General features: G+C 38.6%; 1 protein-coding gene across 1 annotated transcript in view; it reads right to left on the bottom strand.

Annotated features, from left to right (window-relative positions):
* RIC1 (RIC1 partner of RAB6A GEF complex) overlaps nt 1-19,665 on the bottom strand; it is a 161,385-nt gene that overhangs the window by 99,997 nt on the left and 41,723 nt on the right. Inside the window, exon 3 of the mRNA XM_027773410.1 lies at nt 8,447-8,554. Coding sequence (XP_027629211.1) covers nt 8,447-8,554 — 108 coding nt within the window. The remainder of the gene's footprint in view (nt 1-8,446; nt 8,555-19,665) is intronic.

Consider the following 19,665-nt stretch of genomic DNA (forward strand, 5'->3'; position numbering starts at 1 on the left):
CGTTCGCCAGACAGACAGAGAGACATAGAAACAGAAAGCGAGAAATCACCCCCAGGGGGGATGGTCACACCACAATCCCTTCTCCTCCATTCTCCTCTCGGAATCTTGGGCACACACACATACACACACGCACCCAGTGTGAGTTTTAAGCCACCGGGTCCGGGTCGCAAACTGCGGTCAACTACGTGGGAGTCCAGCAACATAGCCATTACGCTAACTGCTGGTTCCCCATCACAACTTATTTACTGCCCCTGCACACAGGAATTCATTTTTTCTCTTTGTTTTGCTACAGGGTGTGTATGCTAGACAGAGAGAGACAGAGAGTGAGTGAGAAACCACCCCAAGGGGATGGCCATGCTGCAAACACTTCATTTTCCTGTTAAGATTTTGGACATGGGGATCAGCAGTTAGCGTAATGATTATGTCGCTGGACACCCACATAGTCAACCGCGGTTCAAGTCCTGGACCCGGTGGCTTAAAACTCACGCCGGGCGTGTGTGCGTGTATGCCCAAGATCCCAAGAGGAGAATGGAGGAGAAGGGATGGCGGCGTGGCCATCCCCCCTAGGGAGTGATTTCTCACTTTCTGTCTCTCTGTCTCTGTCTGTCAGGCGAGTGCATGCGCCCTATAGCAAAAACCTCTCAAAAAAAAAAAAAAAGATTGTAGTTGCTCAAATTTCTTTTTATTAAAATATGCTTGACTGTTCAAAAGAATCAAGAAGGAAAAAAATAAATAAATAAAATGCAGCTTAAAAACGACTACATGGAAAAGTATTTCTCACATTGTTGTAAGACTATGTCACTGCTTCTTTGCTAGCAACTACATATAACCTAGAGAGAACATTTTCTTCTTTGAGCCCTCTCACTTAATTCATAAGTTTCATGTATAGTTTATAATAGACTCATAAAAACTCACAGACTGCTAGATGGCATCAGAGAAGATGGTGGAATAGAAAGCTCCAGGAATCTATCTACCTGCCAGTCCAAAAAGTCAAACTGGCAGGAATTGTCTGAAACAACTATTTTGGAACTCTTGATCCAGCAGAACATGTGCAGCATCTAGGAGAGAGTGTGATGAAGGGGATGGTAAACTGTGATCACTTTCAGCTTTCCCAAGGCAACAGCTACCAACTCTATGACAGGTACTGTCAGCATCACACAAGGATGCCTGTGTGGCCTGCTGGAATAAAAAAGAACAATAAAGACTCTGTCTTCTAGAAACTGGAGGTGTGGTTTGACTGCTATTTTTGATTGCTGAGGCGCTGGTACACCTAGGGACTAAAGTAGTTTTTGGTAAAGATCTCAGAGAATGGACTTTTTCCCCCCCTCTCTTGAAAGTAAGACACTTAAGGAAATATTAGATAACTGGCTAATGAGAGCTACAACAGAAGATAAACTTCAGATACCACACACAAGAAAAAAATACACACTCGGAAAAAATAGTTCAAAAAAAGTCACAAAAAGCTTTAGCAATCAAGAAGCAAAAAGCAATAATCTCTGAGAGCTGGGAGAATTAAATTTCCACAGTTACAACAACATAATATTCAAAAAGTCCAGTTCTCTAAAGGTCTAGCTGATGGCAGAGTGATAAAAATGTGATGCTCTGTAAGGCTAACCCATGTGGAAAGGTTCCAGGTTCACATCTAGAAACCTCCCAGAGTATGCCAAATATACTAGGATTGGATAGGGGACTGGTACCCTGAAGAAGTCTTTACTCACAGAAGAAGTTAGTATTAAAAAAGAACAGACTAGAAGTTGGCATAATGACTATGTCGCTGGACTCCCATGTAGTCACTGGGTTCGGGACTTGAACCCAGTGGCTAAAACTCATGTCGGGCACGTGTGCATGCATGCCCAAGATCCCGAGAGGAGAATGGAGGAGAGGAGACTGTGGCATGGCTATCCCCCCAGGGGGTGATTTCTCGCTTTCTGTCTCTCTCTCTCGCTCTGTCTGTCTGGTGAGCACACGTGCCCTATAGCAAAAACCTCTCCAAAAACTAAAAAGAAAAAAATTATTCTTCATATGAGAAGAAAAGACAAAAACATTCTCAGATAAACAAAACCTGAAAGAATTTACTGATACCAGACCAGCTCTCCAAGAAGGTTTGAAGGGAGTGCTATACCAGAAAAACTAAAGTCAGACACACAGAAAAAAGGGGACCAAAAAACAAAGGCAAAAACAAAAAAAAAAAGGGAACAAAAAAAAAAAAAAAAACCAAGTGAATGCCCAACTTAATGGGAGGGACAAGTCTGGAAAGATCAATGATAACATTGAACACGAACTTCTAGAATTTAAATGGAAGGATCAGACCACTGTTATACTGTAAAATCAACAGAAGAGAGATTAATTACATAAGACTGAACTGGTGAAATAAAATTTTATGATTTCTGACTGAAACATTAGTAATTTCCTTCTATGCTTTGTTTTTCCAGATTTTAGGATGATTGTCTTCTCTTGAACTAGTGATAGATTCATCTACCTACTGTTTGAACTGAACCCTAACCTTTTTCCTGGCCTTAAGCCTTAACCAAACTTCTCTTAACATTTTAAAAATATTTTTAGAAGTATTTTTTAAAAGTATTTTATTAACTTTATTTATTTATTTATTTAAATTTGACCAGAGAGGGACAGAGTAAACAAGTAAGCAAGAGAGAGAGAAAGTGAGAAAGCAAGCTGCCAGGTTCTAGACTTGAACCATGGTTGCCATGTGGGAGGCCAGCGCCCTTAACCATGCCACCTGCCAGCCCCAACAGTTTTAATTTTGATCTATTAAAACTAAAACTGTTTTTTCTTTAAATTAAAAAAATGCATTAAAAAATACCTATGCAATTACTGCATTAAGCTATAGAGCCCCAGTTAGGTGCTACTTTATAGTATGTTCATTCTACTCACTGAGATTTATGCCTAAAGTCAGATATGTGTTCATAGATATGTATATACCAAGTGCACTTGCTATTGAAAGTATTTAGATTAATCTTTTGTGAATCAATAAAATGTGAGAAACAAAGGCATGGAAAGCAACTGTAGATACTAAAGGCAGTGTCGGAGGAGAGTGGAAAATGGTAGAGGGTGAGAAGCAGGGAATCAAAGAGAGGGAGACAAAATCACGGAATCCAGGAGGGGGAGACAAAATATAAGAAACAAGAAATGGAAAATTTTATGTTGATGATAACACATATGGAAACAACCTTGAGTGAGTGTATTTTATGTATATAGTGTATTCTGAATGAAAAATCTCATTTTGTATACTGTGATGATGTACAGTGAATGAATGTAAATAAATTAATTTTAAGAAATTGACCACAAAAAGTAATGAAGCTCTGATATATACCACAATGAAAACAGTATGCTAAGTGAAATAAGCTAGACACAAAAGCACAAATATTATATGATTCCATTTACATGAGGTACCTAGAATAGACAACTTGTCAGATACAGAAAGATGACTCAGAGGTTACCAAGTACTGTGGGAACTGGGAATACAGAATTATACTTAATTATAATAAACTTTCTGTTTAGAGAGAGGATTTCTTTTAAATAATTATTTATTTAACGTTACTTATTTATTCATTTTTATTTTAATTTGACCAGAAAGAGACATACAGAGAGAGAGGGAGAAAGTGAGAAAGTAAGCCACCAGGTCCGAGACTTGAACCATGGTTGGCTATGTGGGAGTGTCCAGCGCCTTAAACATCATGCCATCTGCTGGTCCCTAGAGTGATGATTTTTTTAAAAAGTAGATAGTAGTTATGGTTATACAACACTGAACATAACTAAAGACATTAAAATGTCCACTTAAAAACAGTTAAAATGGCAACTATACCATACCACAATTTCTAAAAACTAATGTAATATAAACTTCATGAAACCAAACTCAGAAAATCCTACCTTCTTTCATGAACTTGCTCTTATTCTATATTTTTTTTTACTAATTACCAAGAACATCCACTCAGTATTTAAGCCAGACAGTAAATATTTTAGGTACACTCAGTAAAGGAACAGACAGTAAATATTTTAGGTCTTATGAACCAAGAGTAACAACCACAGATATTATGTATTAGGTTGTTGGAAAAGTCATGATGCACTTTTTTTCCTTTTTTTCTATGCAAAAATGTGTCATAACTTTCCTAATGACCCAATAGATATTTACATAGATAGAGTGTTTTAAAACGTAGGTTTTATTATTATGCAGTTATGGTGAGGTCAACAGTTTTAAAGACAACTGCCTCTGTAAAGACAGTAGTTATATACAGTTCTAAAGAGGATAGGTCACAATATGCCATATCAAATACCAGAAAAAGAAGCATCAATTTTGGTCAGGAGGCAGTGGAGGTAAGGGGAAAATATGAGTAACATTCTTCATTGGTCCATGTGAAAGAACAGTTAAGAAGGGGTAAAGAGGCTCAGTACTGCCGAGTTTGAATAATTTCAGCAGGCTTTATGGTATCTAAAGCCTCTAGTAACCTGGTATCTAGCCCTCAAATAAGGAGTTCAGAATGTCAGAGGTCCATAAAGGAGGTAGAAAAAAGTATGTGCTTTGGATGGAATGGTGTACAAATCAAAGTGCACTTGTATGTAAGTCCCTTACTATCTCTAGACATTGATTTGCCCTTGAAGTAATCAGTCTTGCTAGGGACAGTAAGGTCTCAAGATGACAAAAGCATTAGAAACACAGAAAAATTAAAAGGTATAATTAATACAGAGATAAAAATAAATTTTCACAAATTTGATAGAAAAATATAAATGTAACAGTAATAATAACAGAGTATAATTTATTTTAGTAATGCATGTCTACTAATGAGACATATTTCTTTTTACAGTGATAACATTTTTTGATTAATTGGGGTTTAGTTTCCTATAATCACAGTCAATTGTAAAATTTCACTGTAGGCCTATAAAGAGATCTTAACATGTTTCATATCTGAAATGTCTTTTCACACAAGTACTGCCTAATACTAATTTCAAAGCATGGGCATATGATTTTGACTATATTTGTTACTTGGAAGGCAACTATAAAATTTTATTAAGTTTTTCTCTAGATGTTTGCTATTAAACACTGCAGATGAACCATTTCTAACTGAAGGGTATATTGAAGCTCCTTTTTTGGGACCACCTGATTATGTATTATGTATCCTTTGCACCTACATCAACATCCAAAATAAGTTATAGAAACTGTGGCTTGGGCACAGAAAATATACCAACTGACAATTTTATGTGATAATAGAGAGCTTACTTCTTGTGTTATATCTCCTGATAGCATTGGAAATAAATTTTAAAAAGCATTCTGACATTTTGTGATTCAAACATGTTAGTTTTCATTAGAATGACTTCACCACATACAAGTTACAAAATTAGTATGGTTTTGTCTTGTAGTTTTAGATTGAATTAACTGGGAAACTTTTATCAAGCCAGCAGTAAAAGCTATTTTCAAAAATCTTTTCTTGTTAAGTGGTGCAGTGGTATTTCCTCTAAGATATGCAACAAAACAAGGATGTTCACTTTTACCATTCTTATTCAACACAGTATTGGAAATCGTAGCCAAAGCAATTGGGCAAAAGAAAGAAAAACTAGAATTCAAATGAAACCACAAAAGACTCCAAACAGCAAAAGCAATCTGTGCACAAGAACAAAGCTAGAGGCACTGCCCTGTCTGACCTCAAAATACATTACAGTAACCAAACAACTTGGTACTGGCATATAACAAATGCTGGTGTGGATATAGACAAAAGGAGAATCTTTATAGAAAACACTTATGAATGCTACTCAAAAAATTAAAAATAGGGAACCAGCAGTTAGCATAATGGCTATGTTGCTGGACTCCCATGTAGTCGACTGCAGTTCGCGTCCCGGATCCGGTGGCTTAAAATTCATGCCAGGCGCGTGTGCGTGCATGCCCAAAATCCCAAGAGGAGAATGGAGAAGGGATTGCGGCGTGACCATCCACCCTGGGGGGTGATTTCTCGCTTTCTGTCTCTATGTCTCTGTCTGGTGAGCGCACGCACCCTATAGCGAAAACCTCTGCAAAAAAAAAAAATTTTAAATAAAACTACAATATGATCCAGCAATTTTTCTACTTGGTATATATCTAAAAGAAAGAGAATCAGGATAGGATGTCAAAGAGATATCAGCATTCAAATTTATGACACTACTTACAGTAGCCAAGATCTGAACTCAACCTAAATGTCCATCAACAGATGAACAGAAAAAGAAATTTGGCATATATACGTAATGAAATAATATTCAGTGATAAGAATGAAATTCTGTCGTTCGTGTCAAAATTGCTGTGCCTTGCAGAACCAGCAGTTAGCCTAACGGCTGTGTCGCTGAACTCCCACATAGTCGACCGTGGTTCGCATCCCAGATCCAGTGGCTTAAAACTCAGGCCGGGCGCGTGTGCGTGCATGCCCAAGATCCCGAGAGGAGAATGGAGAAGGGAATGCGGCATGGCCATCCCCCCGGGGGGTGATTTCTCACTTTCTGTCTCTCTGTCTCTGTCTGTCTGGTGAGTGCGCGCGCCCTATGGAAAAAAAAAAAAAACCTGCTGCGTCCTGAGGATATTATGTTAAACTAAATAAGCCAGGCACGGAAAGTCAAATATAGCATGTTCTCATTTGCATGGTGAAGCTAACCAGTTGATCTCAGAGAAGTAGAGAGTCGAAGAGTGGTTACCAGAGATTGCAAAAAGTAGAGAAAGTAAAGATAAATAAAGGTTGGTTAACAGATAACTAATTTCAGTTCAACAGGAGGAATAAGTTCCAGTACTCAATAGCACTGTGGGGTGACTATAATTAACAATAATTTGTTACTTTTCAAAATAGCTAGCAGAGAAATTTTTTTTTTTTTTTCAAATTGGCTATAGGGCACATGTGCTTGTCAGAGAGGAGGGAGGGAGGAAGAGAGAAAGAATGAGAGTCAAAGAGAGAGAGAGAGACAGACAGACAGTGAAAAAGCACTCAATAGGAGAGATGGCCATGCTGCAATCCCTTCTCTTCCATTTTTCTTTCAGGATTTTGGGCATGTAATCACCTGCACCCAGTATCTCTCTCTCAAGTTGTTAGGTCCAGGACTCACAGTCAGCCATGTGAGATCCACCCACCTTAATCACCACGCCACTGGCTGGCCCAAAGAGGAATCTGAATGAATGTTGCCAACATAAAGCAGTAATAGAGGTTTGAGATGATTGATTTAAGTACCCTTGATCTGATTTTTATACAATGTAAATAAGTATCAGATCATATGTATTTCCCATAAATATGGACATTATGTGTCAATCAAGAATGAATTTAATTATTATTTTATTTATTTATTTATTTTTGAATCTGCTACAGGGCATGCGTGCTCACCAGAGAAAGAGAGAGAGAGAGAGAGAAAAAGTAAGAAAACAAAGCTGCCAGGTACTGCATTTGGCCATGTGGAGTCCAGTGCCCCAACTACCACACCACTTGCTGGTCCCAAGTATGAAATTTTAAAAAAGAAAAGATAAAATCAATCAGATCCAGGAATACACAATGGGACAGAAGAGAAAAGCAGAAATAGATTAATGCTGTGAGAATATTTAGTATGATAAAAGCAAATAAACTTTATTTGCTTTATTTATCTTCTGGGATGGAATATAGTATTTAAAATATAAATTCAGGAATATTACGCAAATATTGATGCAAGCGTTAAAAAAATGGATTGTGGCCAGTAGGTGGCATGGTGGTTAAGGTGATGGACTCCCGCATGGCTGTCTACAATTCAAGTCTCAGGCCTGGTAGCTTGAAAATCATGCCAGGCATGTGTGCGGGGATGCCCAAAATCCCAAGAGGAGAACAGACTGTGGCATGGCCACCGATCCCCCTCCAAGGGAGGTGGGGGTAGAGGGGTAGGTAATTCCTCACATTCCCTCTTTGTCTCTTCCTTCAATGACTGAACTGCCCTATGGCAAAAAAAAAAAAAAAAATACAGGTGATATGTTTAGGGACAGGAGAAAGAAGTAAACACAAAAGATATAGTAGGACGGGAACCAGCAGTTAGTGTAATGGCTATGTCGCTGGACTCCCACGTAGTCGACCGCGGTTCGTGTCCCGGACCCAGTGGCTTAAAACTCACGCCGAGCGCGTGTGCGTGCGTGCCCAAGATCCCGAGAGGAGAATGGAGGAGAAGGGATTGCGGCGTGACCATCCCCCCTGGGGGGTGATTTCTCGCTTTCTGTCTCTCTGTCTCTCTCTGTCTGTCTGGCGAGCGCACGCGCCCTACAGTGAAAATCTCTCAAAAAAAAAAAAAAAAAAAAAAAGATATAGTAGGAGTAACCAGCATAAAAGAATCAGTATAGCAATTTCTATGATAAAAGCATAAATGCTTCTAAGTGTGAAAGATTAGCAGGAAGTCATCTAAGAGAATCAAGTTTTAAAATAACATAATAATTTCATAAGAAAACATTACTAAAGTTGAAAAATCTACTTACTGACACAGCTATCATAGTACTGTCTGGTCTCCATTCAGCCTGCTTGTAGGATCCGAACTGAGAAGATGATTTTGCGGATTCCTTGTAGGTTACAATTAACACACTAGGCTGTAAGACAACAATTGTGTTTTTATTAATACTTCATACAAATACATACTAACTTTTTTTTTTTTAAGAGAGGTTTTTGCTATAGGGCATGTGCAGTCACCAGAAAGACAGAGAAAACAGAAAGCAAGAAATTGCCCCTCTGGGAGGATGGCCACACCACAATTCCTTCTCCTCCATTCTCCTTTCAGGATCTTGGGCACACACATGCACGCATCTAGCTTGAGTTTAAGCCACCGGGTCTGGGACTCGAACCGCGGGTGACTATATGGGAGTCCAGCAACACAGTCATTACACCAACTGCTGGTCCCCATACCAACAAAACTTAAGATAATTTAGAGTATAGTTAATCTTGAACAACGAAAGGCTTAGGGGCATGAACCCCCTTATGCAGTTAAAAAAAATGTGTACACACACACACACACACACACACACACACACACACAATCTAATTACAAATAGCCTACTGATGCCTTGAAGCCTTACCAATAACATAAACAGTTGATTACCACATATTTTATACATTGTTTGCATTATATACTGTATTCTTACAATAAAAAAGAGAAAAAAAAAATGTTAGGAAAACTATAAGAAAGAGAAAATACAACTATATTCTGAGCTATATTTTCCAAAAAAGAAATCATGTATAAGTGAACCTGCATAGTTCAAACCTATGCTGTTCAAGGGGGCCAGCAGGTGGTGTGGTGATTAAGAGTGCTGGACTCCCACATGGCAGACCATGGTTCAAGTCCCGGACCTGGTGGCTTGCTTCCTCTCTCTTTGGCCCTCTCAATAATTATTAAAAAAAAAAAAACTATGCTGTTCAAGGGTTAACTCTGAAAGAATTTTTAAATCTTCAGAAGTGTAATAGAAGACAAAATCATCTAATATTAAACTATCAGTTTCCAACATTCAAAGCACAAAAAAAACAAAAAGACAACCAATTAGGCTTATATCTATTAAAGAAACTAAATCAAACAGAAGCATCAGGTCCAGACATGTTCACAAGTGAATTCTATCAAACACTTAAGAAATTACATCAACTATCTACAAAACCATCCAGAAAAGATAAACAGAATACTTCCTAACTCATTCTATGAGGCTGGCATTACCCTAATAACAAAACCATGTTAAGATGTTACATCAAAAGAAAACCATGTTAAGATGTTATATCAAAAGGCCAGGGGACCGGCAGGTGGTATAGTGGTTAAGGTGCTGGACACTCCCCCATGGCCGAACACGGTTTGAGTCCTAGACCTGGCGGCTTCCTTTTTCCCTTTCCCTCTCTCTCTCTCTCTCTCTCTCTCTGTCTCTCTCTGGTCAAATTAAAATAAATGAATGAATAAATAAATTTAAATAAATACTAATAATAAAATAATTTTTAAAAAAAGGCCAGTATTTATCATGATCATAGATGTAAAAATTCTCAAGAAAATATTAGCAAGTCATATCCAACAATGTATGAAAAGAACCATATAACACAACCAAGAGGGCTCTACATTCAAAAATCAATTAATATAATTAATACATAAACAGTCTAAAGAAAAACAGCTACATAATTATAACAATAATGCGGAAAAGTATTTGACATCTCTAACACCCACTTATGATAAAAAACCCTTAGAAAACTATAAATAGGGAGGAATTACCTGAACTTGCTAAAGAACATCTACAAATTTACAGTTAACGTATTTAATAGAAGAAACTGAAATTTTTCCTGCTAAAATCAAGAAAAAGGAAAGTTTGCCCTTGCTCACCACTGCTTTTCTTTCATTTTTATTTTTTCCAGAGAAATTTTTCCTATAGGGCACATGAGCTTGCTAGAAAGAGAGGGCTAGAAAGCGAGAAATCACCCCCCAGGGGGAATGGGCATGCAGCAATCTTCTTCTCTGTTCTCCTCCTGGGATTTTGGGAATACACACATGCGTGCCCTATAGTGGCTGGTGTGAATTTTAAACTGCTGGGTCCAGGACTTGAACAGCGGCCAACTGTGAGAGTCCAGTGATGTAACTATTATCCCTCACCACTGCTTTTCAAAACAGTAGTGGAAGTCCTAGCTAACTCAGTAGACAAGAAAAGGATATAAACAGTATACTGATAAGAGATTTAAAAAAAAAGCTGTCTTGTTAGGTAAACATGATCATTTATGTAGAAAACCAGAAAGAAATTACCAAAAACCCCTCCTAGAACTAATAAGTATATGGAAAGTTTTAAGATAACAAGGTTAATATATGTCATTATCACCTTCCTATATACCAGCAATGAAAAAATCCATTTGTAATTAAAAATATTTTCCCATAAAATTATTTCTCTGGAATGAAGTATTTAGGTATAAATCTAAAAGGACATGTGTAAGAGCTATATGGAGAAAACTGATAAAATATGACAAGGAAGAAGAAATGAAGACTGTGAAGAATGTCAGTTCTTACCAATTTGATCTACAGATTCGATGAAATTCCAATAAAAACTCCAGCCAAGCTATTTTGAGGGATGTCAATAAATGGTCTTCAAAGTCTATGGAGAGGGCCAGATGGTGCAGTGATAGCACATCTGGACCCACATGCAAAGGTTCAGGTTCATATCCCCATACAAGCTGAGCATACGTGGGCATGACTATGACTGGGCCAGATGAACATGCAGGTAGGTAACATCAGGAGGGCCTTGTTTGTAATGCCTGTGTGTGAATGTGTGTATCTTTCTCCACAACCTCCTCTCTCATGGAATAAATAGACAAACTTTAAAAACTTTGAGGAAGAGGGGGGGGGGACAGGGACGGGACAGCGATGGTGTAATAGTTACATCACTGCACTTCGGACCCAGCAGCTTAAAACTCCTGCTGAGCACTTGTATGTGCGTGTCCCAAATCCCAAGAGGACACTGGAGAAGGGACTGCAATGTGGCTATTGCACCCCCCAGGGGGGTGATTTCTCGCTTTCTGTCTCTCTTGGTATCTCTGGCAAGTGCACATGCCCGATAGCAAAAAATCTCTCTTAAAAAAAACTTTAGGGGGGGCAGACTACCACAGCAGTAGAATGCACTCACACCCTGCAAGGCTGACCTCATCAGAAGGTTCTGGTTCAAGTCCACAGACCTCCTCAGGTACACTAGAGCAAGCCCCATGATCTGGGGCAGTCTGGGGTTGGATTAGAGGTAGAGCATGGTGGTTTTGGCACTCTGTTAGGGGTGTTTGACTCCCTCCCTTCCTTTTTCTCTCATGGCGAAAATAAAATTTTTAAAGTATTTTAAAGTTTAAATCAAGAGGCAAAAGACCAAAACTAACCAACTCAATATCAAAGGACAAGAACATATTGAAATAAATCATATTCCTTACACCCCTTCTCAAAAATCAATTCAAAATTAATCATTTGCCTGAGTATAAAATATAAAACTATCAAACTCCTAGAAGAAAACATAGCAGAAAAATGTATCTAGGTAAATTTGGGTATGGCAATGACTTTTTATATCCAAAAAAATACAATGTATAAAAGATTTGATTGATGGGTCTTGCACAGTAATGGTGGATGTGATGGCGTTGTCCAGATCAACACAAGTATGCTAGCTCATTTCATCAACTGTCCAGTCTGCTTTTTAGGGAAGCTAGAAAGATATCTCTCACTGTAAAAATGTTTATTCTTTCAAATTGAGAATAAAAAATAAAAAAAAAAGGAACCATTAAAATTTCTGGCATACAAGTAGTTGGAAGAGTAGGACCAGCAGTTGGTGTAATGGTTACATCCCTGGACTCACATGTGGGTTGGTTGTGGTTTGAGTCCCACACCCAGCAGCTTGAACTCATGCCAGGCATGTGTGTGTGTACATACCCAGGGTCCCAGGAGGAGAATGCAGGTGAGGGGATTGCAGCATGGCCATCCCCCCTGGGGTGTGGTTTCTCACTTTTTGTCTGTCTCACCGGTAAGCACACATGCCCTATTATAGCAAAAAATCTCTCTTTTTTTTTTTTTTTTAAAAAAAGGCAGTTGGAAGAGTAACAGCCAAGACACTCATCATGTGAATCATCACGTGTGCATCTATGTCCAATTTAAAGAAGATAACAGTCCTTCTGATCTTCGACTTCACAAGAAGCTGTGAAAATTACCCGCGAGTTCTCCTTTTGGCATTCTATAACAAAAATGACCTATATGAATTTACTCACGATTACAAAGGAGTTATACTGAAGACTACACTAAAGGAGGCCTCTCATGTTTCAGAGATTCCTGTGATTTCTTAAAATTTAATTTTTTGGAAGTTTTATTTGCCTAGCTCTAATTATTCTAATTTGCAGCTACTGATACATTGATAGTTCTTACCTAAGTTCTCTTATAATGAATTGCTTTTGGGGCATGGTGATTAAGGCATAGTGATTAAGCCCACATGGCTGACCACGATCTGAGTCCCTGACCTGGAGAAGTGCTTCCTCACTTTCCCTCCCTGTCTCTATCTCTCTGGTCAAATTAAAACAACAACAACAATAATGAATAAAATTAAATTAAATGATTCTTTTAGGGGCCAGCAGGTGGTGTGATGGTCAAGGGTGCTAGACTCCCACATGGCTGTTCAAGTCCCCTATCTGACGGCTTGATTTCTCACTTTCTCTCTCACTCTCTCTCTGTTCCTCTCTAGTCAAATTTAAATAAATACATAAAATTAAATAAAATAATCCTTTAAAAAATAATTATTATTTTAGGGACCAGCAGTTAGCGTAATGGCTATGTAGCTGGACTCCCATGTAGCTGACCTTGGTTTGAGTCCTGGTCCTAGTGGCTTAAACTCACGCAGGGCACGTGTGCATGCGTGCCCAAGATCCCAAGAGAAGAATGGAGTAGAAGGGATTGCGGTGTGGCCATCCCCCCGGGAGCTGATTTCTCACTTTCTGTCTGTCTCTCTCTGTCTTTCTAGTGAGTGCACACGCCCTATAGCAAAAACCTCTCCAAATAATAATAATTATTATTATTTTAAAAAAAGAATTTCTTCTACAGGAAATGATCAGAGTAGTTGCAAGAATAAAGCTGTTGTCTGTGTGCAGGGTTCTGTTTCATTAATAAAACTTTAAGTGGTACATAAAAAAAGACATGATTGATTAACTAAATTTCATTAGAATTAAAAACTACTGTGAACAACACTGTCCAGAGAATAATAAAAGAAGCCTCAGACTGGTAGAAAATATTTGCAAAGAACGAGACCAGCAGTTAGCATAGTGGCTATGTTACTGAACTCCCATGTGGTCGACCACAGTTCGAGTCCCGGACCCGGTGGCTTAAACTCACGCTGGGCGTGAGTGCACGTGTGCCTGAGATCCCAAGAGGAGAATGGAGGAGAAGGAATTGCGGCATGGCCATTCCCCACCCGACTCCTGGCGGGGGTGTGTGGTGATTTCTTGCTTTCTATTTCTCTTTCTGGTGAGCGCATGTGCCCTATAGCAAAAACCTTTAAAAAAAAAAATATTTGCAAGGAACATATCTGATGAACAATTGTTATAAAAAATATACAAAGAACTCTTAAAAATATTAAGAAAATAGTCCAATTTAAAAATGGGCAAAAGACCTGAAAAGATACTTCTGCAAAGATTATGTGGATGGGAAATAAACATATGACAAGATGTTCAATATTACACATGCTTAAGGAAATAAAAATTAAACCAACAATGAGAGACCAGTACACTCTTTTTAGACTGTCCAAAATTCAAAAAAAAAAAACTAGTATCAAATGTTGGCAAGGTTTTAGAGCAACAAGAACTATTAATTATTCTCTACAGATGAGAATCCATAATAGTACAACTTTGGAAGATAGTTTGGTAGTTTCTTTCTTTCCTTTTTTTTTTGAGAGAATTTTTTGCTATAGGGTGCATATGCTTGCTGGAGAGACAGAGAGACAGAAAGCAAGAAATCACCCCCCCATGGGGTGGGGGGAGTGGCCATGCTGCAATCCCTTCTTCTCCACTCTCCTCTCGAAATTTTGGGCACACATGCATACGTGCCTAGCATGAGTTTTAAGCCACTGGGTCTGAGACTGGAACTGCGGTCAACTACCTGGGAGTTCAGTGATGTTATCATTACACCATCTCCTGGTACCATAGTTTGGCAGTTTCTTTCTCTTAAAAACAACGAAGAAAACATTATGCTAAGTGAGGTGATCTAGTCACAGAAAGACAAATACAGCATGATTAAATTTTAAGAGCGATTTCTGCCACAGGGTGCATGCATTCACCACAGGGACAGAGAGAGAGAGAGACAGAAAGTGAGGAAAAAAGCCCCAGGGGGGATGGCCACACTGTAATCCCCTCTCCTCCACTCACCCTTCAGGATCCAGGGCATGCATGCACACGCACCGGCATAAGTCCCAAGTTAGGGCTCAAACCACAGTCAACCACGTGAGAAACCAGCAACACAGCCATTATGCCATCCTCTGGTCCCCCTAGTTTGGCAGTTTCTTACAAAAATAAACATACTTTTTTTGGTTTAATTTTAGTTTTTAAAAAATGTCACCAAAGAACATGTGTACTCATTGGTGGGGGTCAGAGAGAGGAGACACCCTTCATGGTGGGGCATGGTAAAACTGCAATCCCTTCTCCTTCATCTCTCCCTGTTGGGATTCTGGATACACACCTGCCCATGCCCAGCATGTTTTTCAAGCCACTGGGTCTAGGTCTTGGACCACAATGTCAGTCATGTTGGATCCAGCCACCTTAACTACCAGCCCATGGGCTGGCCCAAACTACATACAATGCTACCTTCACACTCCTTTTATATTTAAGCAAATGAGCTGAAAACTTCCATCCATACCAAAACTAGCATGCAGATATTTATAGACATTTTACCCACAATTGCTACACTTGGAAGCAACCAACATATGTCAAGTAGTTGAATGGATAAACTCTGTTACATCCAAACAATAGAATATTATACAGCACTAAAAAGAAAAATGTTTGGGACCAGCAGATGGTGCAGAAGTTGTGTCGCTGGAGTTCCCCATAGTCGACTGCAGTTTAAATGCTGGACCCTATATGCTCAAGATCCCAAGAGGAGAATGGAAGAGAAGTGACTACAGCATGGCCATCCCCCTTGAAGGGTGATTTCTTGTGTCCTCTCTGTCCAGCGAGCTCATGGGTCCTATAGCAAAAATCTCTCTCTCTCTCAAAAAAAAAAAAAGAAAAGCGTTTATCAAGCCATGAAAAGACATGCAGGAACCTTAAGTGTATATAATTTAGTAAAGAAGCTAATCTGAAAAGGTTACAAACTGTATGATTCCAACTATATGATATTTGGGAAAAGCCATGGCTTTAATGGCTAGGGGCACCGGAACACAAAGTTTGGGCCAGCAGGTGGCATGATGCTAAGGCACTGGCTCCCATAAGACCACCCCTGAGGTGTGAGTCCTGTACCTGGTGGCTTAAAAAATATGCCAGTCAAGGGACTGGCAGATGGTGTGATCAAAAAAGTGGTTTTCTTGAGCAGAGAGGGAAGATGAGATGGTTAAGGGCACTGGGCCAAACATGGTTAAGAGTCCTAGACCTGGTGACTTGCTTTCTCACTTTCTCTCTCTCTCACTCTAATCCCTTCTGGTCAAATTAAAATAAATAAATACATAAAGTTAAATAAAATAATTCTTAAAAAAAAAAAAAAAAGCCAGTTGAGGCAGCAGATGGCATGGTAGTTACGTCACTGGACTCCCACATGGCCAACCACGGTTTGAGTCCCGGACCAGGGGACTTCAAAATCATGTTGGGCACATGTGCATGTGTGCCCAAGATCCTGGGAGGAGAATGGAGAAGGGATTAGATCTGATGACATATCTTGAAAGTTAGGTAGAAAATCCTAAAAGTAAAGGTGCTACCTTTCTCAAAATCTCAAAAATATGCATATAACCCCAACTATATATCATAAGATTACTATTAAACCATACCACCATGGCAAGACTCTACTGTAATGCAACAGCTATAGTCAAGAGAAAAGATGGCAGATGCTGATGCTGCTCACAAGGAGATAAAATTTGAAATTTGAATCCAGACAAGTTAATTGCCTGCCAAAACATACATCAACATTCTTCAAAGGTGTATAACAAAATTCAGTCTCTATAATTTATATGGAATATTATGAACGACAATATAAAAAAACAATGAACACTTGAAGGAACAAGAAAAGATAATCATACTTAATGGGAGAGTAGTAGCTGAGAACAATGTAGTTCTCAAAAGAACCACTGCAGCAACAACCACTACTTCCCAAAATGCAGAGATAAACTTCAAAAAGTCAATAAAGAGGTTTAAGTAAAATTTTTAAATAACATTCAGGTATCCCAAAACAAAGGAGGAGAGGTAAAACAGAAAAACAGATGAATAGAAAAAAAAGGCAAATTGGTAGACCAATTTATACATTAACTATAATATTAATAAACAATAATGCTTACATTACTCAAATATATGATGTCTACAGAAACAAACTCTGAATACAAAGAAAACAAAAGAATAAAAAATATATGCCATGCAAACAATAAATCTTAGACAGCTGGAGTGATTATAATAAAGTCAGACAAAACAGACTTCAAGAAACATTACTAGAGATAAGAAGAGATATTTCCTAATAGAAAAAAATAGTCAATTAATCAGGAAGGCAAATTATACAAGCTGGATGTGTCTAATAATAAAGCATCATCAAAATATGACATGATTAAAAGAAGAAAAATATTCTCATGAAGACTCCTCTCTCAGTTATTTATAAAACTGGACAAAAATTGTAGTCATGGGACCAGCAGTTGGTGTAATGGCTATGTCACTGGACTCCCATGTAGTAAACCATGGTTCAAGTCCTGGACCCGGTGGATTAACCTCATGCCGGGTGCATGTGCGTGCGTGCCCAAGATCCCAAGAATGGAGGAGAAGGGACTGCAGCATGGTCATCATCTTTGGGGGATGATTTCTTGCTTTCTGTCTCTCTCTTTCTGGCATGTGCCCTATAGCAAAAATCTCTCAAAAAACAAACAAACAAACAAACAAAAAACTGTAGTCATGTTTATTCATTCCTCTGAGATGTCAGGCGGGCAAACTTTTCCTGAAAAGGGTCAGAGTAAACAATTTACGATTTGTGGGGCACATACTATTCTTTCTATCCTTTTCTTCAAACTCTTTAAAACCCATTCTTTGCTTCAAGGCTGTACAAAAAGAAGTCACTAGGTCCACAGTTTGTCAACACCTTCCCACTGTCACTCATTTCCCCAGTACTATCACAAGCTACATTCCTTCTCCCAGATGCCCAGGCAACCAAACATCTACTCTTTCAAGTAAGTTTTTCCTAGCCATTTTAAATCCTGATACCTAACTTCACTGTATCTTCGAATATTTATAGTTTCCAACCATTAAGATGAAATCTGTTATATCATCAGTCTTTCCTCATTTTTCATGACATAATCACCTTTGAAGACTACATTTTTTTAATGTCCCCCAGGGTATGTAAATATCCTACATCCTCTCAAACTCACAGACACTATTTTTAACAGGCATTATCAATGGATCCTGTGGTGTTCTAAAGTAATATTCTATTTTCTTCATTTCTCCTACATCTATTTGAAACTCTTCTGTAAGGAGAAACTCTTCTTTTACAGATTTAATTATTCTTTTATGTCAGTAGGAACACATGAATAATAATTTTATCCTTTGGGTTTTAATTCAATGCTAGTTTACTTTGTTGCTCAATTTATTCCAAATTTGATAATTAAGAGGTATTTCAGGTTGATTCCTGTGTCCTTTAGATACAGCACTATTTTTTTTCTTTTTTGGAGAGTTTTTTTGGGTTTTGTTTTTGTTTTTGTTTTGTTTTGTTTTGCTATAGGGCGTGTGCACTCTCCAGAAAGACAGAGAAAGAAAGCAAGAAATCACCCTCCATGGAGGGATGGCCACACCACAATCCCTTCTCCTCCATTATCCTCTCAGGATTCTGGGCACGCGTGCACACGTGCCTGGCATGAGTTTAAGCTACCTGGTCTGGGATTCAAACTGCGGTCAACTACATGGGAGTCCAGTGACATAGCCATTATGCACACTGCTGGTCTCAACTCTATTTTTTTTTAAGCAATATTTACATCCTGGTAATACAAGATGTTCCAGGTTTATCTTGAAATTTTCCTGCCCCATTTCTTGAATGAGCCATTTTTCCAGGTAGTCCGGTTTATTTAGATAATGGTATATAGGAAACAAGATTTAAGCTATTTGTTGCTACTAAGCCATCTCAGCAAACACTGTCACACACACACACACACACACACACACACACACACTCACACACACTCACACGCACACGCCAGCAGGTGGCATGTGGTTAAAGTTATGAACTCCCACATGGCCAACCATGGTTCAAGATCTAGACCTGGCAGCTTGCTTTCTTACTTCCCCTATCTCTCATCAAATTAAAAAAAAAAAAAGATAAATAAAATTAAATAAGCAATTCTAAAAATAAAAAAGTAAACCTTCGTAATACACACAAACACACACACACCCCTACATCTGAGGTGATCTGCCCAGTTCAAGGACCAGCATGAGGGCTGAGCAGTCCCAAGCTGCAGACCCCTTCTTCCAACCTCATCTTTTTGGCCAACAGCTAGAAAAAGGACGAGGGCATTGCTGGGAGACATCTACATCTAAGGTGGTCTGCTCATTTCAGGGAGATCAAAACCTCTGACGTAAAAAAAAAAAAAAAATCACCAAAAAGAATGAAAAAAATCACCCCTCAAAATGAGAGTAATACACAGGAAATAGTACATATCATTAAATGCCCAAACATCTGAATAATGGGTATTCCAGGAGGTGAAATCCTGGAAGAAAACTTCCCAAACCTTGAGAAGTGTTCAAACATCCAGACTCAAGAAATACAAAGGATCCCAAATAGATTCAACCCAAGAAGATCCTCTCTATGGCACATCATAGACAGATTGGCCAAAACCACAAATAAAGAAAATATTCTAAATTTGGCAAGAGAGAAACGCCAAGTTACAGGTAAGTACAAAGGCTAACATCAGGCTAACATCAGACCTCTCATCAGAAACAATGCAAGCAAGAAAAGAATGGGAAGATATATTCAAAGTGTTAAAAGAAAAACAATTTCAACCAAGACCAAGTTAGGGCTCAA

Source organism: Tupaia chinensis, unplaced genomic scaffold, assembly GCF_000334495.1.
Source record: "Tupaia chinensis unplaced genomic scaffold, TupChi_1.0 Scaffold000354_1, whole genome shotgun sequence".
Taxonomy (NCBI): domain Eukaryota; kingdom Metazoa; phylum Chordata; class Mammalia; order Scandentia; family Tupaiidae; genus Tupaia; species Tupaia belangeri.